The sequence below is a fragment of the Cheilinus undulatus genome, linkage group 17, assembly GCF_018320785.1.
Source record: "Cheilinus undulatus linkage group 17, ASM1832078v1, whole genome shotgun sequence".
NCBI classification, from domain to species: Eukaryota; Metazoa; Chordata; class Actinopteri; order Labriformes; family Labridae; genus Cheilinus; species Cheilinus undulatus.
Genome location: NC_054881.1, coordinates 16,239,222 through 16,254,579, shown reverse-complemented (window position 1 = coordinate 16,254,579; position 15,358 = coordinate 16,239,222). Strand labels below are relative to the sequence as shown.

General features: G+C 38.9%; 1 protein-coding gene across 5 annotated transcripts in view; it reads left to right on the top strand.

Moving 5' to 3' along the window:
• mapk10 (mitogen-activated protein kinase 10) overlaps positions 1-15,358 on the top strand; it is a 70,466-nt gene that overhangs the window by 43,121 nt on the left and 11,987 nt on the right. For 3 of the 5 annotated variants that reach the window (XM_041810774.1, XM_041810776.1, XM_041810777.1), the window contains exons 9-13: positions 5,090-5,272; positions 7,965-8,089; positions 11,698-11,724; positions 12,611-12,674; positions 14,659-14,736. In XM_041810774.1, the coding sequence (XP_041666708.1) occupies positions 5,090-5,272; positions 7,965-8,089; positions 11,698-11,724; positions 12,611-12,674; positions 14,659-14,736 (477 nt within the window). Of the gene's footprint in view, positions 1-5,089; positions 5,273-7,964; positions 8,090-11,697; positions 11,725-12,610; positions 12,675-14,658; positions 14,767-15,358 lie in introns of all 5 variants that reach the window. The other 2 variants (XM_041810778.1, XM_041810779.1) reach the window with 1 other exon arrangement.

Below are 15,358 nucleotides of genomic sequence, written 5' to 3'. Positions count from 1 at the left end.
CTAGATAGATCTCATTTCTCGGCTGTTGTTAAAAAAAAAAGGAACCCTGCTGTTACTTTGGCAAGTATGCATAATAATCCTTAGTTCTACTGCTGTTAATAACAATTAGCACAAACTCAAATGTGCTATTTATGCATTTATTTCAATCATTTTCAAAGTTTTTCAGCTATTAAGGGAATTCTGAAGGCATTTTTAAAGACAGAAATATGTATTTGGGAACTGTTTTTGAAGATTAATATGTTCTGATGAGCTGGCATGTTTCCTTCTGTGGCATTATACACCAACAAAATAGAAAATAAAGCTCAACTCTCTCTTTAAATTGAGTTTCTTCTGTCACATTAAGGTGGAGATGTGCAGTGAGAAAAGCAACACTTGTGATTCTGCAGGTGCTTGTCACTAATACTCGGTACATCACTGAACATGCAGTCTCTGAAAGATTAATGCTCAGTAGAACAAGAAAACCCCTGCAATGAGCTCTGCAATCTCTCTCTCTAGTCCTCTCTGTCTGCTCTCAGAACAACCTCACCCCCCCTAACACTCCATCTTCTCTCACTAAGCATCAATGCTCTGTAGTCATGCACACTTCTGTTAATCTTCACTTTTAGACTGGTACTTTACTGTTGCTAATCTAAATTTACTTCAAAGACTTTTTGACTTTGTGTATTGACCTGGCTGGAGCTGACTGTCTGTCAAATGATGATAAAGAATAGTGGTCCTGTTGGTATGGGCCACAGCACGGTGAGCCTCAGGGTGACTGGCTGTTTGATGGCTGATAGAGCAGCAGGGTGCCAAAGAGCTATGGAGTGATAGCGAGGGAACTTAAATGAACAGGTGAGAAAAGTAAAATGAATCACTCTTTATTGATCAAGAATCTTTAATGGCCAAGTAACACTCTAATGGAATTTTAGCATCAACTTCAGCAATGTGTATGTTAATTTACAACCCTTAGTTCTCAAAAAAGTTGGGGCACTGTGTGAAAAGTAAATAAAAACAGAATGTAATGATTTGCAAATTTCATAAACCCATATTTTATTCTTAATAGAACATAAACAACCAATCAGATTAAACTGAGACATTTTACCAATTCATGAACGACACATCTCAAAAAGTAGGGACGGGGCAACAAAAGATTGGAAAAGCAAGTGGAACTAATGAAAAAAAGCTGTAGGAGCATTTTGCAACTAATTAGGTTATTTGGCAGCAGGTCACTAACATGACCTGGTATAAAAGGAGTATTTTAGAGAGGCAGACTCTCAGAAGTTAAGATGGGCTGTCTAAAAAGTCTAAAAAAGGAAAACAATTTCAGAAAAATGTTCCTCAACATAATATTGCAAGCACTTTGAATATCCCACCATTTACATTGCATAATATCATAAAAAGATAAGAGAATCTGGAGACATTTCTGTGCTCAATGGACAAGACCCAGGGTCAGTATTGGATGCTCATGATCTACGGGCACTCTGGCAGCACTGCATTAAAAACAGACATGATTCTGTACTGGAAATCAACGGTGGGCTCAGGAACGCTTCCGCAGATTATTTTCTGCCAACACAAAGCATAAGCCTTATATGAACCCAGAAATGCCACTCACTTAAAGGGATATTTCAGTATTTTTTAAGCTGAGTTATATGAGGTACACTACAGTATTATTTTTCATTAGCCTCCAGTGATTTCAATGCGCATTGCTCCTTTAAGAAGGATTCGCTTGTACTGGCCAAGAAGATAGGCTATACAGTGTAACAGATGGGTTCAGTGTCTCAGCAGAATTTAGTGAGTTTTTGATAACAATGAGCCACAAGCCAATGTTTGGTAACAATGTAGGCATTATCAAAAGTCTTTGAAGCATTTATTTTATACCTAGAAAGCCTCTGTTTTTTTGTCACTATTTTGCATCGCAAGAGCATGTAACTGGTAGCCAAAGCCTGCATTGTAAAATAGTGACAACAACACAGAGGCTTTCTGGGTAAAAAATTAAATGCTTCAAAAGTTCTTAATAGTGTGTACATTTAAGCCAGTGTTGTTTTGTGGCCCATTTTTACTGAAAAATTGCCAAATTCTGTGGAGAAACTGTACCCATTTGCTAGACTGTATAGCCCAGCTTCCTGGAGGGTACAACCAGCGAGTCCTTCTTAAAGGAGCAATGCTCACTTAAAACACTGGAGGCTAATGCAACTTCTACTGCTAGGTATCTCAAAAATACTGAAATATCCCTTTAAAATGGACTGAGGCAAGATGGAAAACTGTTCTGTGGTCACATGAATCAAAATTGAAATTCTTTTTGGAAATGCCATGTCATGTGGACTAAAGAGGAGAGGGATCATCCAGCCTGTTACAAGCACACAGTTCAAAACCCTGCATCTGATGGTATGGGGTTGCATTAGTTTCTATGGCGTGGGCAGCTTACACATCTGGAAAGACTCTATCAGTGCTTGAGGTTTTAGAGCAACATCCCATCCAGACTTTTTCAGGGGAAGGCATATTTCATCAAAATAATGCTGAACCACATTCCACATCCTTCACAACAATATGGCTTCACAGTCGAAGAGTCAGGGTGCTGAACTGGCCTGCCTGCAGTCCAGACCTTACTCCAATAGAAAACATCTGGCACAGCATAAAAGAAAAATTGGGCAAAGAAGACACAGGACTGTAGAGCGGCTAGAATCCAACATCAGACAAGAGAGGGACAACATTCCTCTCCCAAAACTCCAGCAGCAGGTCTCAAAGAAGGAGGGTGTTACACGATGGTAAAATAGCCCTGTCTTGACTTTTTTTTAAAAATGTGTTTCTACTATTTAATTCAAAATGAGCTGATATTTATGATGGTAAAACGTCTCAGTTTCAACACACTGATAAGTTGTTGTTCTATCATGAGTAAATCATAGGTTGTTGAGATTTGCAAATGATTGCAATCTGTTTTTATTCACATTTTGCACAGCACCCCAATTTTTTCGGCATTGGGTTTGTAAAACAAAATATCCAGTACAGGAATGACTGAAGTCAAATAAACCTATTTGTGTGTGACCCCAGTGGACATGTGGTCAGTGGGCTGCATCTTTGGCGAGGTGATAAGAGGAACAGTGCTGTTCCCAGGGACGGATCGTATCCTTCTGCTTCCTCACATCTACACATGAATTTTATAGGAAGCATTTTCATGAGACAGGTTGCCCCAGACAGCTCCAAACACAGTGGAGCATCATGTATTTTGGCACTGACACACTGTCAGGAAAAAAAGGAGCACCTCAAGCTGTCTGAACTTGCCAAGGAGCCATGGATAAGAAACTTACTGGATAAAGCAAAATGCCTCACAGAGCACTGGGTGGATCATGGCCAATGTGCAACGGAGACAAAATAGAGGTGGAAGTCTGAGGCGTTCCAGTGAGCTGAAGTATCGGGGCTCTCTGGTGGTCCTGGCAGCTAAGTGCCTCATCTGGCAAGCTGTGTGAGAAAACGGGAAGGGGAGGGGGTCGCTGGGGTAGTGGAGGGGTAAGAAAGGACATTTTTCAGGAAACAACCACATGTACAGTACTCGCTACACTCCCAGTGTTAATGAAAAACTAATTTATATACTCTATAGGTCTGCTCTTTTAAGATGGAACCTTTTTATAAGTTGGCTCAACACTACAGGGAATATAAAGTACAAACTCCAATTCTAAAAAAGTTTGGACGCTGCCTGAGTTGTGAATACAAACAGTATATGATTTGCAGATCCCTTTAAACATAAATTCAATTGAATACAGCACAAAAACAAGACATTTAATGTTTACACCAATAAACTTTTTTGTGTTTTTGGAAATTTAGTGACATTCTGAAGTTCATGCCTGCAACATGTTCAAAAAGGTCAGGACAGGAACGTGTTTACCCCTGTGTTATATCATCTTTTCTTCTACCAACACTCTGTAAGGTCTGAAGACTCAAGCCATGTTGTTGTAACTTCTGCAGAATGTGGCTTTGCATTATCTTGCTAAAATATGATGTGCTGTTTCTGAAGAGACATTACTTTGATGGAAGCATAGTTTGCTCCAAAACCTGTATCTCAGTATGAATCGTGTCTTAACAGATGTGCAAATTACCCATGCCATAGGCACTAATACACCCAACACCATCACAGATTCTGGCTTTTAAACATTGCTTTGGTACAATATTTATGGTCATTTTCTTCTTTTAAGAAAGTGTTGTTTGAAAAAACAATTTGAAATGTAGGCTTCTCAAGGTAAGGTCAGGCCAAATGTGATATGCCCTTGCAATCTTTAGCAAAGTGGAGATCCTCAAACCATTGTTGATTGTTGCCAGTTTGAACATAACAGACCTGTTTTCCTGCTGTATTCAGCTGAATATAGTTTTTTTTTTTTTCATTTTTCATGAAATTCCAGCTTTTTTGGAAATCAGCTTGAACTATTATTGTATTATAAAGGTCCCATGAGGAGTTTTTAAGCTGTTAGAAAACAGACTTAAGTTAATACTGTTGCCTCTACATAAGATAAGAAATACTGCTTTGTCCACAGGGGGCGCCAGAATCAACACACACAGAAAATTCCTAACATGCTTTAAGTAGGATAGACAGAAGAGAAAAAAACAAGTAGGCATTAATGCATGTATTCTAGAGCAGTTTAAAGACACAGTTTTGGTCAAAGAGAGAAAAGGATAAATTAAAATCCAGGAAGCAAACAAAATTCAAGACTATAAGAATTTTCCTCCAGAAATGAAATAACTAAGTTTAAAGAAGTGAAATATATTGACAAAATTGGACCGAGATCTTTTTTGCTTAATGAGAAACTTTTGATTTGATGCACATCAAGGCCCATCATTTCCAAAAACTTTCTGTTTGATGGCACAAAGTCAGCCTGATGGAGTTCAGATGAATCGTTAAATCAGTGAAATTTTATAATCACACTTTAGAAAAGTCCCTTTGTTAGTTTTTTTTTTTTTTACATTTTTTTATGTAGTCTCACATCCTTTAGTTTGAAGTCAAGATGATTATTAGAAAGAGAGTCCAGGATTATTTTTCTTACTTGTCCTGAGTCTAGTATCGTAGGTAAACAGGATGCTGCCTCTTCCACTCGTGTATTCCTTAATCCTGAACCCACATCAGACATCGACCAGTGGAACAAGGTCATAGAGCAGCTGGGAACGCCTTCACCGGAATTCATGAAGAAGCTGCAGCCCACAGTGAGGAATTATGTGGAGAACCGGCCAAAGTACGCCGGCCTCACCTTTCCCAAGCTGTTCCCTGACTGCCTTTTCCCTGCTGACTCTGAGCACAACAAACTCAAAGGTAAGATGCATTTATGATCTGCAGTCTAGCCATTTTAAAAAGACTGAATATGATAAGACACAGTACAGTATACTACTATACATGATTTGATATGATGACATGTAAGTGATACAATAGGAAGATCTGACACCATTCGTTATGGTATGATATGAAAAAATGCTCTGAAATATAATACTATACTTTGCAGTACCAAGCAATTCAATGTAATATGGGATACAATCTGATTCTATCAATTTCTTATTTGGCCAGTTAACTTCCTGTCACTTTATTTTGTTGAAGTACCACCATGAGGAGTCATATATGATGCCTCAAGTCACATAAGTAAAAACGTATTAGAGTGCCATATTTTTTGCTTGAAGTGTTGATATTTTCCCACAAATGATGGGATAATTATATGAAGATACAGTCACATATCAATATGCTGTCCTATCCCTGCCCTGCATTTCATTGACTGATTATCAGCATTTAAAACCTCAGCACGTCTGTGTTTACATACGCTAGTGTCCTTGTGGTGTTCTCTTGTACTCACAGCCAGGATTGTCCCTACAGTATTTCCTACATGACCTAACAGGAAGTGAAAACTTGCACCAGGACATGACTTAAAGGAAATAATTTTTAAAGACGACAGAAGCAATTGAAAGTGTAACTCTGTGCCAATCTCATGGGACATAATTAGATTTACAACCAATAGTTTTCTTACAGCTTAGTTGTGGACAAAAACATGATTTTTTTTTACACAGAACTGAGCATGTCTGATGTGTAATAAAAATAATAATGGCCTCTATAAATCAGAACACTAATATGTTATCTGTCCATTAAATGTTCAGTAATTATATTGCAATTCATGAAGCAGTCTTTACCTCTGTTTCTCTGACACTCACAGGAAACGGGGCCAATGCTAGATAGGGCCTGACTGATATATTGGTTGGCCAATATTATTGGGCAGATTCTGATATTTAGAAATATGAGGAGAGAGAATGGGGGGAGATATACATTTGTTAGCATGTAAATAGGGCTTATGAAACATTTTTGAGTCTCTCATCAAAACATGAACAATCAGTTCAGTGTGAACACAGAGCTGAGAACAACAAACCCAGAGAGTTTGACTTTACTCTCTCTTTAGGGAAACATTGCTCAGCAATATATATAGTTAGGGTATTTTCTGTATCTGCTTTATAAATGATTATAATGTCACATATAATACCTTTGACAGAAATTCCCTTGTTAGTATGCTAATGTTGTAATTTAGCTAAAACAGCTGTGCTCAAGAGCAGCCTCAAACAGCACCCAGGAAGGCTGCAGACTCAGTTTCATTCTCATACAAAACTTTATTCTGGTCAACCTTTACCTCAGAAAACTTCTCCTCTTCAGTTTACCCTCAGGCTTCACACAATAATCTGAAATGTGTTCACTAAAATGTCCTCTTTAAAGCTCATCCCTCTAGTCTAGGTGAATTAAATCTACTCACACGCACTGTTAACAAAGACATCATGCAGAATGTTGCTTCTATCTCTACTGAGATTCCTGGCGTCTCTTCCTAAACTTATAAAAGAAGAAATTCCCTCCAATGAAAATACAGGAAATTCAGCTTTTTTTGTTCGTATCCCCGCTTTAGCATCAAAGTTCCTGTCTGGTACGCTCCTCATGAATCACTGCTGCATGCCGGCTGCTCCCTGCTGGAGTGACGGTGTTGAAGGAAAAGCACCTACAGAGAGAGAGTAGGAGTGGGAGGGAGTGAGAGCGGGTTGAAGTGCTGTTGTTGTGAATGTTTTGTGCTCTTACAGGCAGGAACTGATGGAGACATCCTTTGGGCTTTGGTATTTTTGAATCGTAGGAGAAGAGACGTAGACAGGGTGGAGTGAAAAAAGAGAGATAAAGGGTAAAGGAAGGTTAAAGGAGAGCGATAGAGGAGTCATTTTTCTGGTTTACCGTCCTTTTGTTATCGACGTGTGGATGCTGAGGCAGAAAGCCTCAGAGTGTGCGCCGTGGCTCATCTGTCTCTGCGTGCTCTCGGTTCAGTTTCTTGAGTCCTGTGCTGCTGTAGAGCTATTTATATCAGGGTCAGTGTGTGTAGGAGAGGCATGGTGTGTGGTTGAAGGGCTCTCAGTTTCACATCAGTCAGTCAGGTCTTGGTTTGGAGCATCCAAGCACTTTCAGAGAAAAATAATATTCGCCATACTGACGTCTTTATTTAGAAAGGTACCAGTGGGAGCAGGTAATTTTGCAGATTTCATAAATTATTTAAGACCGAGATGACTGAATCATCACGTAACAAATAGCACCAAGGCCTGAATTTTGCATGAATCAGAGATAAACAGTATTTGGGACAAGCCTGAGTCTTGAATTTCAATTAGATTAAAAAAAACAAGAGCGATCAGGATGGCTGATAGGGAATAGCAGAATTATCCGTTCTACATTTCCCACATAATTCACCATAACAAATAGTCAAAACAGAGCTTTCCCCCAAACCTTTCCTTTTGTAAAAGTGTTATTTGCTGAAAAGGGTCTGTGTGATTCTGGTTTCCCCTCTGAGGCTGCTGTTGTTTATTATATCCTTTAATCCATTTCTCTCCCTGTCCTTATTGTGTTTTTTATGTTCCCTCAGGCGTTTTGGTGACATAGGAATATCATTTTCTTGCCTCTTGATCTCAACCAGATGTTTCTTTTTTTTTTTTTCTTCAACACACCACAGCGAGCCAGGCCAGAGACCTGCTGTCTAAGATGCTCATCATCGACCCGGCTAAACGGATATCGGTGGACGAGGCCTTACAGCACCCCTACATCAACGTGTGGTACGATCCGGCTGAGGTGGAGGCGGTGAGTAGGCCTCTGGCAGAGCTGTGTATTGATTATTGTCCCAAGTCTAATCCTAGTCTCCTCCATGTTTTTGAATGTTAATTTGAATGTTACTAAAGATAATAATGTGGATGACTCCATTGTCTTTTCATTTTAAAGCTCCTGTGAAGAGTTTTCCCTGGTCATGAAACAAACTGAAATGAACTGATATGCCTCCATGTAACCCACAAAAGCTAACAAATAAACAACTAAATGTGGAATTATAAAACTACACAAAACATTGTGAATACTTCCAACATAGCTATTTCCTTTGCCACAGGGTAGGTGTCAGAGAAACATAAAGTAGAAACATTTTTCAATATTTTCCACAGAAAAAATTAACAATAAGTGATGTATTTGACCTTTTAAAGACCACAGGATGAGATATTTGCCAGGAAACATGACATCTGCATGCGCACGGCAAATCAGCAAAGATATGAGCAGTTTTGTCCAAAGGGGGCGCCATACCCACCACAATCAAAAAGTTCCTCACAGGAGCTTTAAATACATTTTTCAACTACAAACCCCAATTACCAAAAAAAGTTGGGACATAGTGTAAAATATGAATAAAAACAGAATACAGTGATTTACAAATCTTTTCAGCTTTTATGCAATTGACTACAGCATATAGACAAATGTAAATTAACTTATAAGGTTGACTGTTTTTAGAAATATACACACCCACTATGAATTTGATGCCTGCAAATTGTTCCAAAAAAAGTTGGGAATGGATCAAGAAAAGATTGGGAAAGTTTTTGAATGCTAAAAAGACACCTGCAACTAGGGCCAAACGGTTTTGGAAAATAATGTAATTGCATTTTTTTCCCCCCTCATATTGCAATTGCAATTTGATATGTGATTTTTCTTCAACTTTCTTTTATTCCTAAACAAGGGCTAAACAAGTCTTTAAAAGTGTCTAATTCTGATGATTTTGATTCGTATTGCAAATTGGATGTGAATTATTGCACTTAAGGGTTTTTGTCATTCTTATATTTAATAAGAAAAAAGGTATTGCAATAAGATTGCATGATATGTCATGCATAAAATCTCTGCTACAAAAACAAATTTAAAACTAGTATTTTGACACAAATTACAGGTCAAAGAAATATTGCACATTTAGTGATTTGAAAATTGCAGCAGGCCATATTGCGATTTAATCTAATTTTTGATTAATTGCCCAGCCCTACCTGGAACATTCCACAGGTAAGTAGGTTAGTTAGTAACAGGTGATGGGGAGTAAGTAGCACTCCTGAAAGGCTCAGTTATTAACAATAAACTATGGGATGAGGTTCTCCACTTTGATAAAGACTTTGTTGGCAAATAGTCCAGAAGCTTCTGAACAACTTTGCCCAATGTGCAATTGCAAGGAATTGTGAGATTTCACCATCTACAGTCCATAATATCAAAAGATGCACAGAATCTGGAGAAATCTCTGCAAGTAGAGGTCAAGACTGAAAACCAACACTGAATGCCCATGACCTTTGAAGTCCCAGACAACACCATTAAAAACCAACATCATTATTACAAAGTGGGCTCAGGATTTATGCAGAAAACCAAGTCAGCTAACACCTGTCTCTATAAAAAAAATGTCAGTTTAGACTCTACCCTGTGAAATAAAAGTCATATATCAACATCATCCAGAAGTGAAGCCAACTTCTCTGGACCTGAGCTCATCTGAGACACACTGACTTACAATGCTACAGTGTTACATTGTCATTTGTCACATGCTTTTGTCCAAAGCGGTGCACATCTGAGAGTAAGAGCAACACAAGCAAAGATCTAGACAGGAGAGAAAAACATCAGTTATAGCCTCAAAGTGCTTCAAATCCAGTCGGATGAAGTTGCTGCCATTCAGCACTAGAGGCAATGCACATGGTGCAGAAAATCTGTGTTTTTTCTACATTTTTAAAAGAAAAATATCAACAGTGGAATAACCAATCATTAACGTGAGAAGACCTCTCATCATTACCATCAATTAAATTGTCTTAACCAAAGCACCAAAGGCTGGGTCACTCACAAAGAGTTGGGCACAAAACCCCAGAAGTAGAGCAGGACAGTGTGAGCCAACAGTAGTTGGGACTCATTCTACCACTGGGAACAAACTGTGGAGAAGAGCCTAGCTGAGTGCATAGTGTTCTCTAAAGAGCTGGGTCTTTAGCCTTCTCTTGTAAGTAGAAAGGGACTCTGCGGATCAAATGGAGTTGGGTAATTCATTTCACAATCAAAGGACAACAAAGGAGAAGAGTTGAGCTAGTGACTAAGGGGTCTGATGGAAATACCAGACGCCTTTCGCTGCCCAAGCATAGTGGGCAAAAGGAAGTGTCGACCCAGATGAGGGATTCCAGGTAGGCTTAATAGGGGAAAGTGTGCTGTGGTCTGACGAGTCCACATTTCACAATAGTTAGCATAGTAACTTTCACCTCTGTGAAGGCACTGTGGTAAAAACAGGTTTTCAAGCTACATATGCTTCCAGTCAGACAATGTCTTTTTAAATGACATTCCTTTTATTTCACCAAGACAATGCCAGCCACATTCTGCACAAGTTACAAAAGCATGGCTTCACAATCCACAAGTGCAAGCACTAGACTGGCCTGCATCCCATAGAAAATGTATGGTGTAGGGACACAGATTGTTAGGTTGCATCCCATGTATACAGGCAGCCCTGGTTCAAGTCCAGCCCTTGGCTCTCCCATAGCATGTTATTCCCAACTGTCTCATCTCTGTCCCCAGCTCTATCCACTGTCATATCTCTCTAATAAAGGCCAAAAACCCAGAAACAAATCTTTTTTAAAAAAAAAGAAGAAAAGATAACACAGTGGTAAATATGTTCTAGTCCCAACTGTTTTGGAATGTGTTGCAGGCAGTTTGAACTTTAAATGTCTTTGTGCTTTATTCAATTGACTATAGATTTAATAGGATTTGCAAATCATAGTGTTCTATGTTTTTCAGTTTATACAACATCCCAACTTTTTTGGAATTGGGGTTTGTACAGGTTTTCTGTACCAGTAATAAATGTTGTATCAGTGCATTTATTGTTTCATTTTTTTAAATTTTTGTTCATGTCATGTTCATTTTCTTATTCTCACACATTTTTTTTTATACCTTATACTTGAATAATATTTTAAGTTTAATTTAAAAATTCCCCAAATTCTTGCTGCTACTGGTAACAGAGACTCTGCTCATTGTTCTGTTTAGAGTGGTGGTGTTTTCTGGTCTATTTGGTGAAGTCTAATTTCTTCATCAGTGCCTCATTAGTATGAGGTGACAGTGAGATTGGGAAAAAAGCCATCTGCAGCATTATTGACTTGCACAGATACCACTTCTTCTACCTGCAGCAAAACACCAATGAATACATGACCAGCACATGAATTAAAGTGCTACCTGTATTACCTTTTACAACATGACACACCTCCAATCATTCTCAGAGGATTTCATGACTATGCACCTGTCTTAGTTGTGTAGCTATATGATGGTTTTCATGCTGTTTTTGTTGTTAGACTTGATGTGGTTTGTATTTTTGGCTGTGAATGGCATTTCAACACATTTTCTGCTGTTTTCCCTTTCTCTAATGTCATCTCATGCTGATGAAGGCCAGAGATCTCATCCAAATATCCATGGTAAATAACAACCGCCCTACATCGAATCAAAAACAAAAACTCAAAGGGACTGAGGAGTTTAGATCAGAGACACTTTGACATAGTTATTTCAGCACTGTCAACCATTAAAGATGATAAAAGAGACAATTTATACATATTCATAGCAAGTAGAATATAATATGTGATTGGCATTGTAGTGTGATGCCACTGTGGGAAAAGGGGCTTCATTGCAGTGTGATAACAGCGGCCTCTTTAGGATGTTTACAAGTGAGAATTCATCTGTCTTGCTGTAGCTGCTGAATGCTAAGGAGTAAAGAGAGAAAATACGCCCCTCCATGGTCATATCAGGGAGGTTTATTGGTGCCCCTGTCTGATTATGGTCTCAGATTGTTCTAAGGAGAGCTGACTGGATGACAGACAGCAGATTTGTGTCCTATTAGAAGAAGTGACAGCTGCAATTTAGCAAGAAAAGATCACCAGAGCTGTTCTTATCCCTCCATCTGTCAAATGTCTTATTCTCATTTTTTATAGAAAAAATGTTTTGCAAATTACATCAACCATCTTTTTGTACAATTAAGTATTATTAATCAATCATTGTTTTCCTTTATTACATTATTTTTTCCTCCATTATCCACACGTGTCAGCCTAACACATCTCTGTGTACAGACATCACTTATTAGTTAGATGTTTTTATTTCTCATGTTTGGATAATTTTTCATTTCCATATTTTAATCTATTTGTTAACAATACCATACAGCTAACTTCAACATAAATGTGTAAAATCTTGTCTGTAACTCATTTATTGTACCTGGAGATGCACAGTGATATTAATTCATGTTACCTTCAATGAGAATGTCTGATTGTGAGCTGAAGTGTTACTAAAATGTTTGTGCTTTATTTCCTTTAGCCTCCACCTCAGATCTACGACAAGCAGCTGGATGAAAGAGAACACTCCATTGATGAATGGAAAGGTGAGGATTACTAACAAATGCTGTGTTAATGCACCGTCAAGTGTATTAACAGGGTTTCGAGTTCTCCGTGATGAAATTGTGAGGATATTTGTGGGTGCCAAGGTTGGCGAGGGCATACATTTTCATGCACATCACTGTTTTGACCTCAGCTATGGACTTTATGTGCATCATGTAATACAAGTGTGGCATCACATGTCTGTGGCATTTAGATAAGCTAATCATGACATTTGTCACGTCTGCGACATATCTGGTGAAGACTTCACTCAGCGTCTAAAATAAGCTTTTAATTCTGCAGCTATAACAGTCTTCACTCTTCTAGGAAGGCTTTCAACAAGATTTTGGAGTGTTTCTGTGGGAATTTGTGCCCATTCATTCTGTAGAGCATTTATGAGGTCAAGCTCTGATGTTGGACAAGAAGGCCTTCCTCACAATCACTGTTCCAGTTCATCCCAAAGGTGCTTGATGGGGTTGAGGTCCGGGCTCTCTAAAGGGCTAGTCAAGTTCTTCCACACTAGACTCATCATGTCTTTATAGTCCTTGCTTTGTGCACTGGGGTACAGTCATGTTGGAACAGAAAAGGGCCTCTCCACACTGTTGCCACAAAGTTGGAAGCATATTATTGTCCAAAATGTCTTGGTATGCTAAAGCAATAAGATTGGTCCCATACCATTGTCCCTCCTCCACCAAACTTCACAGTTGGTACAATGCAGTCAGGCAGGTAATGTTCTCCCAGTATCTGCCAAATCCACAGTCCAGTGTCAGTGTAACTTACACCACTCTATCTGACGCTTGGCATTGAACTTTTGATGTGAGGCTTGCATACAGCTGCTTGGCCATGCAAACATAAATCATGCTGGAGGAAGTTCTGAACTCTGAATCAGGAGAGCGTTGGTGCCTTTTACACAACATGCACCTTAGCAGTCGTTGACCCCTCTCTGTGATTTTACGTGGTCTTCTGCTTCATGGCTGAGTTGCTGTTCCTAAACACTTCCACTTTCTAACAGTATCTCTTACAGTTGTCTGTGGAATATCCAGCAGGGATAAAATTTCCCAAAACCATCTTATTGCAAAGGTGGCATCCATCACAGACCGAGCTTGAAGTCACTGATCTCTTCAGAACGACCCATTTTGTATCACAAATGTTTGCAAATAGAGACTACACTGCTAGGTGCTTGATTTTATGCATCTGTGGCAAGGGGTATAACTAATACACTTGAATTCAATAATTACCAGGTGTTGCAAAATACTTTTGTCCATACAGTGTAGCCAAATCAACCAGAAATTGCAGGAAAACCACATAACATTGTGATTGTTAGCCACCAGTCCCAGTTGTATCCTGCCTCTTGGAAGGCTCCAGTGTCCTTTGACCCCAAAAGAGATCAGCGGTATTGATAATGGATGGATGGATGGATTTGTACAATTTTGATATTGTATGATAGTTTGACTATCATGACCCAAATGTCATTTGATTTTACCAGTATCACATCAATGTGATACTGGTGTTGCAACAACAATCCATTAGTTGAGCTCAGTTTTAGCAGATGTCGGCACTTGTTTTGGAGAACTGACTCATTGGCAAATCAAATAGTATGCATCACTGTCAGACGCAGATATGTGTCTGTTGTGTCGCATCAATATACTATTGGCAATCTTTATACCTTACTGTTGACTCAGAAAAGTGTTTTTTTATTGGGCAGGAGAAGTCGCGTCTTTGAAAAACTCTTGATTTGTTTTCATGGTCAAGTGTGAAAGAAAATATCAGCAGTGTGGGAGTCTTACACCATCTGTTAATATCAGCAACACGAATGTTCCAGTGACATTTCAAGCAGAAGGATGACTACTAACAATTCAAATACATCAAATCTCAGGGCTAACATCAAAAACAGACACAAGAATCACAGAGATGTGCTGAGAACAGAATCTGCGAGTCAAAATTGGTCCTGATATTCACATCATATTTTCTGTTCACTTTTCTCCTCGGCAGAACTCATCTACAAAGAGGTGATGAACTTTGAGGAGAGAACGAAGAATGGCGTAGTGAAGGGACAGCCTTCACCTTCAGGTACTCTCAGTGCATAACCCTAATCGCTCTGTAAGTGAATTTACTATAACCTTACTGGAGTCTCTTGTAAATTAAATAATCCATCGTGCTGTTGACCATGTGTCTCTGTCTTTTGCATCTTCTGTTTTTTAAACGTGCAGTGTTGTTCTCTTGTGACAAGTATATTTGTTAAAAAGTACTGTTGGTGAACCAAAGAACTGCTAATGTTGCTTTTAATCACACAATATCTATTAGCACATGATGCATTTTTATGAGTATGTATGTGTTGATGTTGAACAGACAAAGATTTGGGTCCTCTGGGGTCTATCATAGGACATTTCAGTCAGCAGCAGCAGCTGACATTTTGTACTGTGTTGCTCTCTGCAGAGCAGCAAAGAACATCGGGTGTAGTTCTTTGTGTTTGCCACAGAGGGGCAGTGTGGAGTCATGAACGCACACTGACCAGCTCATCAAGCCTCTACTATGAGGGAAAACAGTCCAGGTTAATACCAGACTTCATTCATTGTAAGAACACAGGAAGAAAAAAAAAATCAAAAGTACATTTTGACAATTCATAAAAGTACTCTGAGTTCATTTGAAAAGGAAGAATGACTGCAACATAGGCAGATTTCACTGCACTGAA